Source organism: Salvelinus alpinus, chromosome 4, assembly GCF_045679555.1.
Source record: "Salvelinus alpinus chromosome 4, SLU_Salpinus.1, whole genome shotgun sequence".
Classification (NCBI taxonomy): Eukaryota; Metazoa; Chordata; class Actinopteri; order Salmoniformes; family Salmonidae; genus Salvelinus; species Salvelinus alpinus.
This window is the reverse complement of record NC_092089.1, coordinates 2676152-2691505: the sequence shown is the minus strand read 5'-3', so window position 1 is coordinate 2691505 and position 15354 is coordinate 2676152. Positions and strand designations below refer to the sequence as shown.

Sequence of the window (15354 nt, the reverse complement as noted above, 5' to 3'; positions counted from 1 at the left end):
TATTTCTCTCTACTATTATTCTGACATGTCACATTCTTAAAATAAAGTGGTGATCCTAACTGACCTAAGACAGGGAATTTTTACTAGGATTAAATGTCAGGAATTGTGAAAAACTGAGTTTAAATGTATTTGGCTAAGGTGTATGTAAACTTCCGACTTCAACTGTATATATACAGTGGGGAGAACAAGTATTTGATACACTGCCGATTTTGCAGGTTTTCCTACTTACAAAGCATGTAGAGGTCTGTAATTTTTATCATAGGTACACTTCAACTGTGAGAGACGGAATCTAAAACAAAAATCCAGAAAATCACATTGTATGATTTTTAAGTAATTAATTAGCATTTTATTGCATGACATAAGTATTTGATCACCTACCAACCAGTAAGAATTCCGGCTCTCACAGACCTGTTAGTTTTTCTTTAAGAAGCCCTCCTGTTCTCCACTCATTACCTGTATTAACTGCACCTGTTTGAACTCGTTACCTGTATAAAAGACACCTGTCCACACACTCAATCAAACAGACTCCAACCTCTCCACAATGGCCAAGACAAGAGAGCTGTGTAAGGACATCAGGGATAAAACTGTCGACCTGCACAAGGCTGGGATGGGCTACAGGACAATAGGCAAGCAGCTTGGTGAGAAGGCAACAACTGTTGGCACAATTATTAGAAAATGGAAGAAGTTCAAGATGACGGTCAATCACCCTCGGTCTGGGGCGCCATGCAAGATCTCACCTCGTGGGGCATCAATGATCATGAGGAAGGCGAGGGATCAGCCCAGAACTACACGGCAGGACCTGGTCAATGACCTGAAGAGAGCTGGGACCACAGTCTCAAAGAAAACCATTAGTAACATACTACGCCGTCATGGATTAAAATCCTGCAGCGCACACAAGGTCCCCCTGCTCAAGCCAGCGCATGTCCAGGCCCGTCTGAAGTTTGCCAATGACCACCTGGATGATCCAGAGGAGGAATGGGAGAAGGTCATGTGGTCTGATGAGACAAAAATAGAGCCTTTTGGTCTAAACTCCACTCGCCGTGTTTGGAGGAAGAAGAAGGATGAGTACAACCCCAAGAACACCATCCCAACCGTAAAGCATGGAGGTGGAAACATCATTCTTTGGGATGCTTTTCTGCAAAGGGGACAGGACGACTGCACCGTATTGAGGGGAGGATGGATGGGGCCATGTATCGTGAGATCTTGGCCAACAACCTCCTTGCCTCAGTAAGAGCATTGAAGATGGGTCGTGGCTGGGTCTTCCAGCATGACAACGACCCGAAACACACAGCCAGGGCAACTAAGGAGTGAGAAGCATCTCAAGGTCCTGGAGTGGCCTAGCCAGTCTCCAGACCTGAACCCAATAGAAAATCTTTGGAGGGAGCTGAAATTCCGTATTGCCCAGCGACAGCCCCGAAACCTGAAGGATCTGGAGAAGGTCTGTATGGAGGAGTGGGCCAAAATCCCTGCTGCAGTGTGTGCAAACCTGGTCAAGAACTACAGGATCTCTGTAATTGCTGGTTTCTGTACCAAATACCAAATATTAAGTTATGCAATAAAATGCAAATGAATTACTTAAAAATCATACAATGGGATTTTCTGGATTTTTGTTTTAGATTCTGTCTCTCACAGTTGAAGTGTACCTATGATTAACAAATTACAGACCTCTACATGCTTTGTAAGTAGGAAAACCTGCAAAATCGGCAGTGTATCAAATACTTCTTCTCCCCACTGTATATATGGTTTACAGAACAAACACACACACACACCCTCTCGCTCTCTGTGTCCAGTGCGGAGGTGGCCTCGTCCAGCAGCAGGACTTTGGGGTTGCGGAGGATGGCTCTGGCAATGGCTATACGCTGCTTCTGTCCTCCTGACAACTGGGTCCCCTTGTCACCAGCTTGGGTGTCATACTTCTACTCAGTGAGATGGAGGGAAGAGGAGATGGAGGGAAAGAAAGAGGTTATCCTCGTCATCTCACACATGACATAACTCCTAGGGCTGGTTTTACGGACACAGATTAAGGCCGTGATTCAATTTACGATTGAGCTGACATGCGCAGCGTCTCCCATGAACGCGATCTCCATGAACATCTGGGGAAAATGTATTTGAAAGGCGTATTGTTGGCTGTGTAGTGCTCTGTGCCTATAATGCGCCTTGCATCGAATCCCAGCCTAAAACTAGCCTGAGACTAACACACGTAGGCCATTTAAAATCTATTTTTAGTCTGGGACTAGGCTTAATCTGTGTGTGAAACCAGCTCATAACCTCTTTCAGTCCTACAGGTGGTAAGCCCTCAGAGTGAAAGACAGTTCACCCTTATACAGGGAACAGCACTAAGACGGCATTACTCCAGTAATGACCTGCAGTGTTTTCTCTGGCACGGCATCTGAGAGAAGCTGATACCACTATCAGTCTGTCTGTGGTTATCTGACCATGCAGCCACTATTAGGGTATTGGTGCTGATGTAGAGATCTCAAGAAACCAAACTTACAAAAGCAGAAGATGCTTGTAGTAGTAGTAGTAGTAGTAGTAGTAGTAGTAGTAGTAGTAGTAGTAGTAGTAGTAGTAGTAGTAGTGGTGACAGTAGTAGTATTAGTGACAGTAGTAGTACAGTAGTATTGGTGACAGTAGTAGCAATAGTAGTAGTGGTGGCAGTAGTAGTAGTACTAGTGGTGGTAACAGTAGTAGTAGTAGTAGTATTGGTGACAGTAGTAGCAATAGTAGTAGTGGTGACAGTAGTAGTAGTAGTAATAGTAGTAGTAGTAGTAGTAGTAGTATTGGTGGTAGTAGTGGTAGTGGTGACAGTAGTAGTATTAGTGTGTACCTGAGGCAGGTCGTCTATGAAGCTGTGTATGTTGGCAGCTTTAGCAGCACTCTGGATCTCCTCCATGGTAACTTTGCGTGTGTTGTCTCCGTAGGCAATGTTCTCTGCCAGACTACAGTCAAACAGCACGGGCTCCTGGGATACGATGCCCATCTGGGCCCTCAGCCAATGGATGTTCAGCTTCTTAGCATCACTGTTGTCTAACATCTGAGGAAGAAGAGGAGGAGGAAGAGTTAACATCAAAGTTGGATAATCCTCTAGTGTTTGTCATTTTATCAGTGGCCTTAGCAGGGCAATAACCTCCACATGAACACACATATGCACTTTGAGCAGGATCATCACCCACAAGGTCTCAGTACAGTAGAGCCAGTATAGTAGAGCATTATGAAGCAACAGTGTCAACATCCTGGCCTGTCAATCAGTAATTATAGAACTGTGTTTCAGTAGGAGAATATCTACACAGTCACACATGGAGACGCATGAGGGCTCTATGTTTTCATGTATATTTGCATATAAAAATTCCAGCAAATATCTCACTGTCTGACTGGTGACAGTGGTCAACATACAGTACATATGGCTTTAATAATCAATGTGTGTGAAAACGTTTGTGTGTGTGTGTGTGGGTTGGTTCTTTTATCCTTGTGGGGACCTAAAATCCCCAAAAGTCCCCATAAGGATAGTAAAACAAAAATTCTCCCTCATGGGACATTTCCCACATCCCCATCAGGACAAAGGCTATTTTAAGCTTAGGGGTTAGGTTTAGGGTTACAATTAGTGTTAGGAGTTAGGTTAGGGTTCGGGTTATGGTAAGGGTTAGGAGTTAGGGAAAATAGGATTTTGAATGGAAATTCATTTTAGGTCCCCATGAGGATAGAGGAACATAGCGCGTGGGTGTGTGTGTGTGTGTGTGTGTGTGTGTGTGTGTGTGTGTGTGTGTGTGTGTGTGTGTGTGTGTGTGTGTGTGTGTGTGTGTGTGTGTGTGTGTGTGTGTGTGTGTGTGTGTGTGTGTGTGTGTGTACGTACTCACCACTGTGCCCTGTAGTGGGTCGTAGAACCTCTCCAGTAATTGTATGGTCGTACTCTTCCCACAGCCACTGCTGCCCACCAGGGCTAGAGTCTGGCCCTTCTGCACCTTCAGCTCCAGTCCCTGCAGGACCGCAAGGTCTGGACGGGACGGGTAGTTGAACCTCACCCCCTGGAAACGCACGTTACCATCAAAGTGGTCCTGGAGGGAAGAGAGGGAGGCAGAAGAACATCCGTTCATGAAATAATCTCCTGGCATGCACTATACAATCACTCCACAACTCTCCACTGTGATAGCCACTGGGTGTGATGTGGTGTGTGTGTGTGTGTGTGTGTGTGTGTGTGTGTGTGTGTGTGTGTGTGTGTGTGTGTGTGTGTGTGTGTGTGTGTGTGTGTGTGTGTGTGTGTGTGTGTGTGTGTGTGTGTGTGTGTGTGTGTGTGTACCGGTGTTTCTCCCTCCTGTGAGCAGTTGTCTATGGCAGGTTCTCTGTTGATGAGGAACATAAGGTGAGAGGCTGATATCTTGGCTTTGGCGTAGTTAGGCGTGAAGGAGTTGGCCTCTCCTACTGCCATGGCTCCGTACAGCACTGCAGAGATCACCCTTTAGAGAGAGACAGAGAGAACAGGTTACGATCTATGTAACATGTATCTTAAAGGGATAGTTCATACTGCAGAGATCAGCCTGGAGAGAGAAAGAGACAGAGAACAGGTTACGATCTATGTAACATGTATCTTAAAGGGATAGTTCATACTGCAGAGATCACCCTGGAGAGAGAGAGAGACAGAGAGAACAGGTTACGATCTATCTAACATGTATCTTAAAGGGATAGTTCATACTGCAGAGATCACCCTGGAGAGAGAGAGAGACAGAGAACAGGTTATACACTAAAAACAAATGGTTCTATATAGTGCCAAATAAGTTTTTTTTGGCTTGTAACCATCACGTGACCCAATGGCGTTCCAATTCATCCCAAAGGTGTTCGATGGGGTTGAGGTCAGGGCTCTGTGCAGGCCAGTCAAGTTTTTCCACACTGTTCTCGACCAACCATTTCTGTATGGACCTCGCTTTGTGCACAGGGGCATTGCCATGCTGAAAGAGAAAAGGGCCTTCACCAAAGTTGGAAGAACAGAATCGTCTAGAATGTCATTGTATGCTGTAGTGTTAAGATTTCCCTTCACTGGAACTAAGAGGCCTAGCCCGAACCATGAAAAACAGCTCCAGGCCATTATTCCTCCTCCACCAAACCTTACAGTTGGCACTATGCATTGGGGCAGGTAGCATTCTCCTGGCATCCACCAAACCCGACTGTCAGATGGTGAAGAGTGATTCATCACTCCAGAGAACGATTTTCCACTGCTCCAGAGTCCAATGGTGGCGAGCTTTACACCACTCCAGCCGATGCTTGGCATTGTGCATGGTGATCTTAGGCTTGTGTGCGGCTGCTCGGCCATGGAAACCCATTTCATGAATCTCCTGACGAACAGTTATTGTGCTGACGTTGCTTCCAGAGGCAGTTTGGAACTCGGTAGTGAGTTTTGCAACCGAGGGCAAACGATTTTGCAGTTCCACTCGGCGGTTCCGTTCTGTGAGCTTGTGTGGCCTACCACTTTGCGACAGAGCCGTTGTTGCTCCTTAACGTTTCCACTTTACAATAACAGCACTTACAGTTGACTGGGGCAGCTCTAGCAGTGCAGAAATTTGACGAACTGACTTGTTGGCATCCTATGACAGTGCCATGTTGAAAGTCACTGAGCTTTTCAGTAAGGCCATTCTACTGCCAATGTTTTTCTATTGAGATTGCATGGCTGTGTGATCGATTTTATATACCTGTCAGCAACGGGTGTGGCTTATGTACACCTTTTCCAAAAATTTTTTATCTAAGTCTTTAGTCGTGATATCTACTCTATAACATTCATTTCTATGGGTCACATGTTAGACATGTCATGGCTATTTGGCCATTGTTGCTACGGTGATGAGTCCCTAGATCAGCGTTGACCTCCAACACACTTCCCAGTTAGGTAATGATTAACCACAACCACCTTTGACCACTGTAATACTGGACATTCCTGTCAGGCCTAGATGAGCTGGGCCGGGTGTGTTCTACTATACCTGAGCTGTACAATGTACACACACATCCTCCACTACTGTACCTGAGCTGTATTGTACAATGTACACACAAATCCTCCACTACTGTACCTGAGCTGTATTGTACAATGTATACACAAATCCTCCACTACTGTACCTGAGCTGTATTGTACAATGTACACACAAATCCTCCACTACTGTACCTGAGCTGTATTGTACAATGTATACACAAATCCTCCACTACTGTACCTGTGTCCACCCAGCACCCATATTAGGGAAGCAATTGAGTCGTTCAATTGAGTCACATAGGAATAAGGCTATAAGAACAGTTGTGAACATTGACACATGACTGAAGTAACCCAATCAAAGGTAGCTGCTGTACTCACAGGAAGACATTTTCAAAGGTCATAATGCCTTCCTCTATGAGCCAGGCTCCGAAGCGGAAGCAGCCTGCATAGGCAAAGTAGATCATGGCCTGAGAGAAGGAGAACGTGATGCCATACACATGGGCCTTCTTCTGAGAGTTCCTACAGAGGAAAAGCGAGAGAGGGGGAGAGAGAGAGAGATTAAAGAGAGGGGTGATTACATAAACAAAAGTAATACAGTACATTTACAAGACTGACACTGTTGACACATTAAAAACACAGCAATGACTAGGACTTTTTATAATGGAAATTCTAAACTTTGTAGCACACGTACTTGTAAGGCACTATGAGGTTCTCCTGGTACAGAGACTCAAACTTCTGCTCTCTGGTGAGAGACGCCACAGTACGGATGTTCTCTATGGCCTCTGTGGCAATCTGACACACACACACACACTGGTTAGACTCGAGAGAAGAACGTATAGATATTCACTGTTGCAAATGTTGGGAGCTATGAAGAGAGTGAATAAGACTGTGTGTGTGAGTGGTTGTGTACCTTGCCAGCCTGTTCTAGCTCTTTCTTGTCTTTGACGGCGTGACCAGAGAGCATCTTCATCTGTATGCCTCCAGCTACAGCCATGACAGGTACCACACACAGGATGAGAAGAGTCAGCTGCCAGCCGTACACAAACGAGATGATCAGACTGGTGCCCAGGTTAGCCACGTTCTGGGCCAGAGTGGCCAAACGCACTCCTGTAGCCTGGAGAGGGAGGGAGGGTTAGTGTGTGTGTTGTGTGTTGTGTGTTCATGTGTGTACTTACTACTTACCCCCTGTACTTGTGCTGCGTCTGTAGCCAGTCTAGTGGTGAGAGCTCCAACACTGTTCTTGTGACTGTCATACCAGCCCAACTCCTACAGGAAAACGAAGAGAGTTACATGTTCAAATTGTCTCTATAACCTATTTGAGCCTTTATAAACACTCCATAAGCCCTATAACCTATATGAGCCTATAAACACTCTATAAGCCTAAATAAACTGTCCCACCTTTATTAAACACTCTATAGGCCTAAATAAACTGTCCCACCTTTATTAAACACTCTATAGGCCTAAATAAACTGTCCCACCTTTATTAAACACTCTATAAGCCTAAATAAACACATTTATTAAACACTCTATAAGCCTAAATAAACTTTCTTACCTTTATTAAACACTATATAAGCCTAAATAAACTGTCTCACCTTTATTAAACACTCTATAAGCCTAAATAAACACATTTATTAAACACTATATAAGCCTAAATAAACTGTCTCAACTTTATTAAACACTCTATAAGCCTAAATAAACTGTCTTACCTTTATTAAATACCCTATAAGTCTAAATAAACTGTCTTACCTTTATTAAATACCCTATAAGTCTAAATAAACACCTTTATTAAATACTCTATAAGCCTAAATAAACACCTTTATTAAACACTCTATAAGCCTAAATAAACTGTCTTGCCTGTCTCATCATGGCTTTAAAGGCCATCAGTCTCAGCTTCATGGTCAGAATCTCACCGGCCTTCCCAAAACAGAATCCCTGGAGAGAAGACAACCACGTATCACAGTCATAGTAAGTAAAACTTCAAGATGCTGTCGATCAATAGAAATACATTGGGGACCACTGACCTGCTGTAGGATAGATACAAACCCAAGCCCCTCCCACATTCTGTCACTCATTCATCATAGTATTTAGCATTAGGTGAGGTGTGTGCTTACCTGTAGGAACATGGTTATGAAGGAGACGACTCCAATGAGGGCGAACATGATAGAGTACAACGAGGAGCGTTGTCTAACTAGTTCCTGGTCTTGCTCTGCAAACACCTGAAACATGACAACAACACAAACATGATCATCTGAGGTGATGCTATTTGATGGAATATGACTAATTCAACTTACAGTAATGAGAAGATGAATAAACTGAAATAAATGAGGTAAACATAGAATGATGATATCTGGTATTAACTGATATTTAACATACAGCGATGATTTTAGAGAAGATGACAGCGAAGAGAGGCTGCATGCCCCCGTTGATAGTGGCACAGATCACACCAACCACCATATAGGGCCACTCAGGAAGGTTCAGCTTCAACACCTTCAGAAACGACACAGGAGGAATCTCCTCATCCTGGGGAGAGAGTGAGAGAGAGATAGAGAGAGAGAGAGAAAGAGAGAAGACAGAGAGTGAGAGGAAGGAGAGAGAAAGAGAGAGAGAAGATAGAGAAAGAAAGGAAGGAGAGAGAAGACAGAGAGAGAAAGGAAGGAGAGAGAAGAGAGAGAGAGAAAAGAAGGAGAGAGAAGACAGAGAGAGAAAAGAAGGAGAGAGAGAGAGATCATCAGAAACATTCCAAATGGTACACCAATTATGTCCCACAGTGTGTCCACTACTGATCCTGGATTGAAATGGGAATATCCACTCTAGCTAGTACCTCTAGCTCCATAGCCTTACCTCTTCTTCCACCTCAGTCTTGTCCTTGTCTCCTTTCTCTGAGCCGATGAAGGACGATCCCTTGGTAGATTTCCTCCGGATGAGGGTGGTCTCTGAGAACGGCATCATTGACGGACTCTTCTCCTCCAGAACCTGCTCCTCCACAGCCTCCTCGCCCTCCTCAGGACTCTTAAACGTCTGGAAGAACACAACAGAATAGAATATAGAGTAAAATGTGTGTATTTGTTTGTTATGTGGCGTGTGTGTGACACTGTATTGATAACGCTGTTACCTAAATGGTGACGTAGACGCAAGATGTGTGAGGAGGGTGTGAGGAGGGTGTGTGTGTGTGTGTTACCTGCATGGTGACCAGTGTATGGTAGACTCCTTCTTTTTCCATCAGTTGGCTGTGTGTTCCCAGCTCTACGATCTCTCCCTTCTGGAAGCCTGCGATGACATCAGCATTACGGATAGTAGACAGACGATGGGCCACCACGATGGTAGTACGACCCTGTCTCACCTGGAGGGAGGGAGGGAGGGAGTGGGGAGGGAGGGAGAGAGAGAGAGAGAGAGAGAGAGAGAGAGGGAGGGAGGGAGGGAGGGAGGGAGGGAGGGAGGGAGGGAGGGAGGGAGGGAGGGAGGGAGGGAGGGAGGGAGGGAGGGAGGGAGGGAGGGAGGAGGAAGGGGGAGTGAAAGGGAGGGAGGAGGGGGGCATAGCAATGTTTAGTAGATGTTGATAAACTGGTGCATGTGTGTGTGTGTGTGTGTGTGTGTGTGTGTGTGTGTGTGTGTGTGTGTGTGTGTGTGTGTGTGTGTGTGTGTGTGTGTGTGTGTGTGTGTGTGTGTGTTTGTGTGTGTGTGTGTGTGTGTGTGTGTCCTCTACCTTGTCCAAAGCAGCCTGTACGATGGTCTCACTCTCGGCGTCGAGGGCTGAGGTAGCCTCATCCAACAAGAGGATCTTGGGGTTGCGTACGAGAGCGCGTGCGATAGCGATCCTCTGTTTCTGTCCTCCACTCATCTGGGTTCCTCTGTCTCCAACTAGAGTCTCAAACTTCTGCTCAACAAAAAAATACTATCAATATACTGTAATCAATCATTATCTAGCATTAGTTATAGTACTACCAATACTACTACTACACACACACACACACACAGACGTACACATGGTCATACACACACACACACACACACACACACACACACACACACACACAGACAGACAGACAGACAGACAAACAGACAAACAGACAGACAGACAGACAGACAGACAGACAGACAGACAGACAGACAGACAGACAGACAGACAGACAGACAGACAGACAGACAGACAGACAGACAGACAGACAGACAGACAGACAGACAGACAGACAGACAGACAGACAGACAGACAGACAGACAGACAGACAGACAGACAGACAGACAGACAGACAGACAGACAGACAGACAGAGACACAGTAACGTACATCAGGTAGTGTCATGATGAAGTCGTAAGCGTTGGCCTCCCTAGCAGCCTGTTCTATCTCCTGATGTGTGACGTCAGGTCGTCCGTAGCGGATGTTCTCAGCGATGGTGGTAGCAAACAGGATGGGCTCCTGACTGACAACGCCAATCATCTCTCTCAGGAAGCGCACGTTCAGGGAGCGCACGTCATGACCATCTACACACACCTACAGAACACAGAGGGCATAGTTACAGAACCGGTACTGTGTGTGTGTGTGTGTGTGTGTGTGTGTGTGTGTGTGTGTGTGTGTGTGTGTGTGTGTGTGTGTGTGTGTGTGTGTGTGTGTGTGTGTGTGTGTGTGTGTTTCCCATGATACTCACTGATCCCTCTTGTGGATCATAGAACCGCTGCAGCAGCTGAACGGTGGTGCTTTTCCCACAGCCACTACTGCCTACCAGAGCTATGGTCTGGCCACTACGCACGCTCAGAGACATTCCTTTCAACACCTACAAAGAGACACACACAGAAACACACCATTTAACATCTACGAACATCTACTGGACATCAACACACACGCACACATAAAGAAGGCAGCACATACTTTGACGTGGGGTCGTGAGGGGTAGATGAAATGGATGTTGTTAAACTCTATGTTTCCTTTGATGACATCGGGCTTGTGGCCGTGGTCTGAGTAGCTGTTGATGTGGGGTTTCTGAACAGACAAACAACAACAGCAGTGAAACTTAGAACATAAACATAATCGTGTGAACATTCAAGCAGGTCACCAACTAATACTATTACTGTACACATAAATGATACCATAAAATACTACAGGCCTATTATATTGCCGGTAACTATTTTTCAACCAATATGGTGCGTGAGAAGAGTATCCTGGTTTATACAGCAGCATAAACACACACAGACACAGAGGCCTGGTTTATACAGCAGCATAAACACACACAGACACAGAGGTCTGGTTTATGCAGCAGCATAAACACACACAGACACAGAGGCCTGGTTTATACAGCAGCATAAACACACACAGACACAGAGGCCTGGTTTATACAGCAGCATAAACACACACAGACACAGAGGCCTGGTTTATACAGCAGCATAAACACACACAGACACAGAAGCCTGGTTTATGCAGCAGCATAAAGACACACAGACACAGAGGCCTGGTTTATACAGCAGCATAAACACACACAGACACAGAGGCCTGGTTTATACAGCAGCATAAACACACACAGACACAGAGGCCTGGTTTATACAGCAGCATAAACACACACAGACACAGAGGCCTGGTTTATACAGCAGCATAAACACACACAGACACAGAGGCCTGGTTTATACAGCAGCATAAACACACACAGACACAGAGGCCTGGTTTATACAGCAGCATAAACACACACAGACACAGAGGCCTGGTTTATACAGCAGCATAAACACACACAGACACAGAGGCCTGGTTTATACAGCAGCATAAACACACACAGACACAGAGGCCTGGTTTATACAGCAGCATAAAGACACACAGACACAGAGGCCTGGTTTATACAGCAGCATAAAGACACACAGACACAGAGGCCTGGTTTATACAGCAGCATAAACACACACAGACACAGAGGCCTGGTTTATACAGCAGCATAAACACACACAGACACAGAGGCCTGGTTTATACAGCAGCATAAACACACACAGACACAGAGGCCTGGTTTATACAGCAGCATAAACACACACAGACACAGAGGCCTGGTTTATACAGCAGCATAAACACACACAGACACAGAGGCCTGGTTTATACAGCAGCATAAACACACACAGACACAGAGGCCTGGTTTATACAGCAGCATAAACACACACAGACACAGAGGCCTGGTTTATGCAGCAGCATAAAGACACACAGACACAGAGGCCTGGTTTATACAGCAGCATAAACACACACAGACACAGAGGCCTGGTTTATACAGCAGCATAAACACACACAGACACAGAGGCCTGGTTTATACAGCAGCATAAACACACACAGACACAGAGGCCTGGTTTATGCAGCAGCATAAAGATCCCCTTCTGAAGACTCCCTGTATTCCTGACTGCTCAGTGGGGACAGATGTGTTATTCTACTGTGTGTTAAGCGCTCTACAGAGTCCAAAAAGTTTCCCCATTCACACCATAGACATTATATAAGTAGACAGCAATTCCAGCTGGAATTCAAGGCCCCGTTCAGAGCAGCCTGCAGATAAAATGGTGGGCCGAATCAGAAAGGATTGATTCTGGTGGGAGTGTGGTGATTGGTGATTGAGGACTGTGCTTTAGCCTCCTGCTCTCTACGCCCCTCTCTTTTAGTCCCCTCCCTCCACCATCCTTCTTTCCATCAGACCTCCCTCCCTCTATGAGTCCCCCGCCTCTCTCCCTCCCTCTATGAGTCCACCGTCTCTCTCTCCCCTCTCTCTATGAGTCTCCTGCCTCTCTCCCCTCTCTCTATGAGTCCACCGCCTCTCTCTCCCCTCTCTCTATGAGTCTCCTGCCTCTCTCCCCTCTCTCTATGAGTCCCCCGCCTCTCTCCCTCCCTCTATGAGTCCACCGTCTCTCTCTCCCCTCTCTCTATGAGTCTCCTGCCTCTCTCCCCTCTCTCTATGAGTCCACCGCCTCTCTCTCCCCTCTCTCTATGAGTCTCCTGCCTCTCTCCCCTCTCTCTATGAGTCCCCCGCCTCTCTCCCCTCTCTCTATGAGTCCCCCGCCTCTCTCTCCCCTCTCTCTATGAGTGCCCCGTCTCTCTCTCCCCTCTCTCTATGAGTCCCCCGCCTCTCTCTCCCCTCTCTCTATGAGTCCCCCGCCTCTCTCTCCCCTCTCTCTATGAGTCCCCCGCCTCTCTCTCCCCTCTCTCTATGAGTCCCCCGCCTCTCTCTCCCCTCTCTCTATGAGTCCCCCGCCTCTCTCTCCCCTCTCTCTATGAGTCCACCGCCTCTCTCTCCCCTCTCTCTATGAGTCTCCTGCCTCTCTCCCCTCTCTCTATGAGTCTCCTGCCTCTCTCCCCTCTCTCTATGAGTCCCCCGCCTCTCTCTCCCCTCTCTCTATGAGTGCCCCGTCTCTCTCTCCCCTCTCTCTATGAGTCTCCTGCCTCTCTCCCCTCTCTCTATGAGTCCCCCGCCTCTCTCTCCCCTCTCTCTATGAGTCCCCCGCCTCTCTCTCCCCTCTCTCTATGAGTCCCCCGCCTCTCTCTCCCCTCTCTCTATGAGTGCCCCGTCTCTCTCTCCCCTCTCTCTATGAGTCTCCTGCCTCTCTCCCCTCTCTCTATGAGTCCCCCGCCTCTCTCTCCCCTCTCTCTATGAGTCCACCGCCTCTCTCTCCCCTCTCTCTATGAGTCTCCTGCCTCTCTCCCCTCTCTCTATGAGTCCCCCGCCTCTCTCTCCCCTCTCTCTATGAGTCCCCCGCCTCTCTCTCCCCTCTCTCTATGAGTCCACCGCCTCTCTCTCCCCTCTCTCTATGAGTCTCCTGCCTCTCTCCCCTCTCTCTATGAGTCCCCCGCCTCTCTCTCCCCTCTCTCTATGAGTGCCCCGTCTCTCTCTCCCCTCTCTCTATGAGTCCCCCACCTCTCTCTCCCCTCTCTCTATGAGTCCCCCGCCTCTCTCTCCCCTCTCTCTATGAGTCCCCCGCCTCTCTCTCCCCTCTCTCTATGAGTCCCCCGCCTCTCTCTCCCCTCTCTCTATGAGTCCCCCGCCTCTCTCTCCCCTCTCTCTATGAGTCCCCCGCCTCTCTCTCCCCTCTCTCTATGAGTCCACCGCCTCTCTCTCCCCTCTCTCTATGAGTCTCCTGCCTCTCTCCCCTCTCTCTATGAGTCTCCTGCCTCTCTCCCCTCTCTCTATGAGTCCCCCGCCTCTCTCTCCCCTCTCTCTATGAGTGCCCCGTCTCTCTCTCCCCTCTCTCTATGAGTCTCCTGCCTCTCTCCCCTCTCTCTATGAGTCCCCCGCCTCTCTCTCCCCTCTCTCTATGAGTCCCCCGCCTCTCTCTCCCCTCTCTCTATGAGTCCCCCGCCTCTCTCTCCCCTCTCTCTATGAGTGCCCCGTCTCTCTCTCCCCTCTCTCTATGAGTCTCCTGCCTCTCTCCCCTCTCTCTATGAGTCCCCCGCCTCTCTCTCCCCTCTCTCTATGAGTCCACCGCCTCTCTCTCCCCTCTCTCTATGAGTCTCCTGCCTCTCTCCCCTCTCTCTATGAGTCCCCCGCCTCTCTCTCCCCTCTCTCTATGAGTCCCCCGCCTCTCTCTCCCCTCTCTCTATGAGTCCACCGCCTCTCTCTCCCCTCTCTCTATGAGTCTCCTGCCTCTCTCCCCTCTCTCTATGAGTCCCCCGCCTCTCTCTCCCCTCTCTCTATGAGTGCCCCGTCTCTCTCTCCCCTCTCTCTATGAGTCCCCCACCTCTCTCTCCCCTCTCTCTATGAGTCCCCCGCCTCTCTCTCCCCTCTCTCTATGAGTCCCCCGCCTCTCTCTCCCCTCTCTCTATGAGTCCCCCGCCTCTCTCTCCCCTCTCTCTATGAGTCCACCGCCTCTCTCCCCTCTCTCTATGAGTCCCCCGCCTCTCTCTCCCCTCTCTCTATGAGTCCACCGCCTCTCTCCCCTCTCTCTATGAGTCTCCTGCCTCTCTCCCCTCTCTCTATGAGTGCCCCGTCTCTCTCTCCCCTCTCTCTATGAGTCCCCCGCCTCTCTCTCCCCTCTCTCTATGAGTCCCCCGCCTCTCTCTCCCCTCTCTCTATGAGTCCCCCGCCTCTCTCTCCCCTCTCTCTATGAGTCCACCGCCTCTCTCTCCCCTCTCTCTATGAGTCCCCCACCTCTCTCTCCCCTCTCAGAGGGACAATAGGAGGAAGAGTGTTAGCCAGAGGGCAGATTTATCTACGTGTTAGTTTAGCCCTGTTTATTTACACTAGTTTTCGTGTTACAGAGCATGAACAGTACGTGTGTGTGCCTGTCTGTTACAGTGTGTGTGTTAGTGTAGTGTGTGTGTATGTTTGTGTGTCTGTACCAGGGAGTGTGTGTATGTCTCTCTCTCTCTCTCTCTCTCTCTCTCTCTCTCTCCCAGATCTTACAATATATAAGTTCCCCTGGGTACCTCACCCTTCCACAGTTTCCCCTTGTTTTTGTCTTTGGTGTGTGTGTG

At 47.9% G+C, this 15354-nt stretch overlaps 1 protein-coding gene across 7 annotated transcripts in view; it reads right to left on the bottom strand.

Moving 5' to 3' along the window:
• The window catches only part of LOC139572745 (ATP-dependent translocase ABCB1-like), a 31794-nt gene that overhangs the window by 3804 nt on the left and 12636 nt on the right, over positions 1-15354 (bottom strand). For 6 of the 7 annotated variants that reach the window (XM_071395481.1, XM_071395483.1, XM_071395482.1 and 3 more), the window contains 17 exons: positions 10807-10917; positions 10586-10711; positions 10228-10431; positions 9648-9818; positions 9123-9284; positions 8786-8962; positions 8318-8464; positions 8056-8160; positions 7799-7876; positions 7127-7210; positions 6855-7058; positions 6636-6736; positions 6323-6463; positions 4295-4451; positions 3855-4052; positions 2828-3034; positions 1770-1916 (listed from right to left, as the gene is read on the bottom strand). In XM_071395481.1, coding sequence (XP_071251582.1) covers positions 1770-1916; positions 2828-3034; positions 3855-4052; positions 4295-4451; positions 6323-6463; positions 6636-6736; positions 6855-7058; positions 7127-7210; positions 7799-7876; positions 8056-8160; positions 8318-8464; positions 8786-8962; positions 9123-9284; positions 9648-9818; positions 10228-10431; positions 10586-10711; positions 10807-10917 — 2520 coding nt within the window. Of the gene's footprint in view, positions 1-1769; positions 1917-2827; positions 3035-3854; positions 4053-4294; positions 4452-4666; positions 4701-6322; positions 6464-6635; positions 6737-6854; positions 7059-7126; positions 7211-7798; positions 7877-8055; positions 8161-8317; positions 8465-8785; positions 8963-9122; positions 9285-9647; positions 9819-10227; positions 10432-10585; positions 10712-10806; positions 10918-15354 lie in introns of those variants that run through there. The other variant, XM_071395487.1, reaches the window with a different exon arrangement.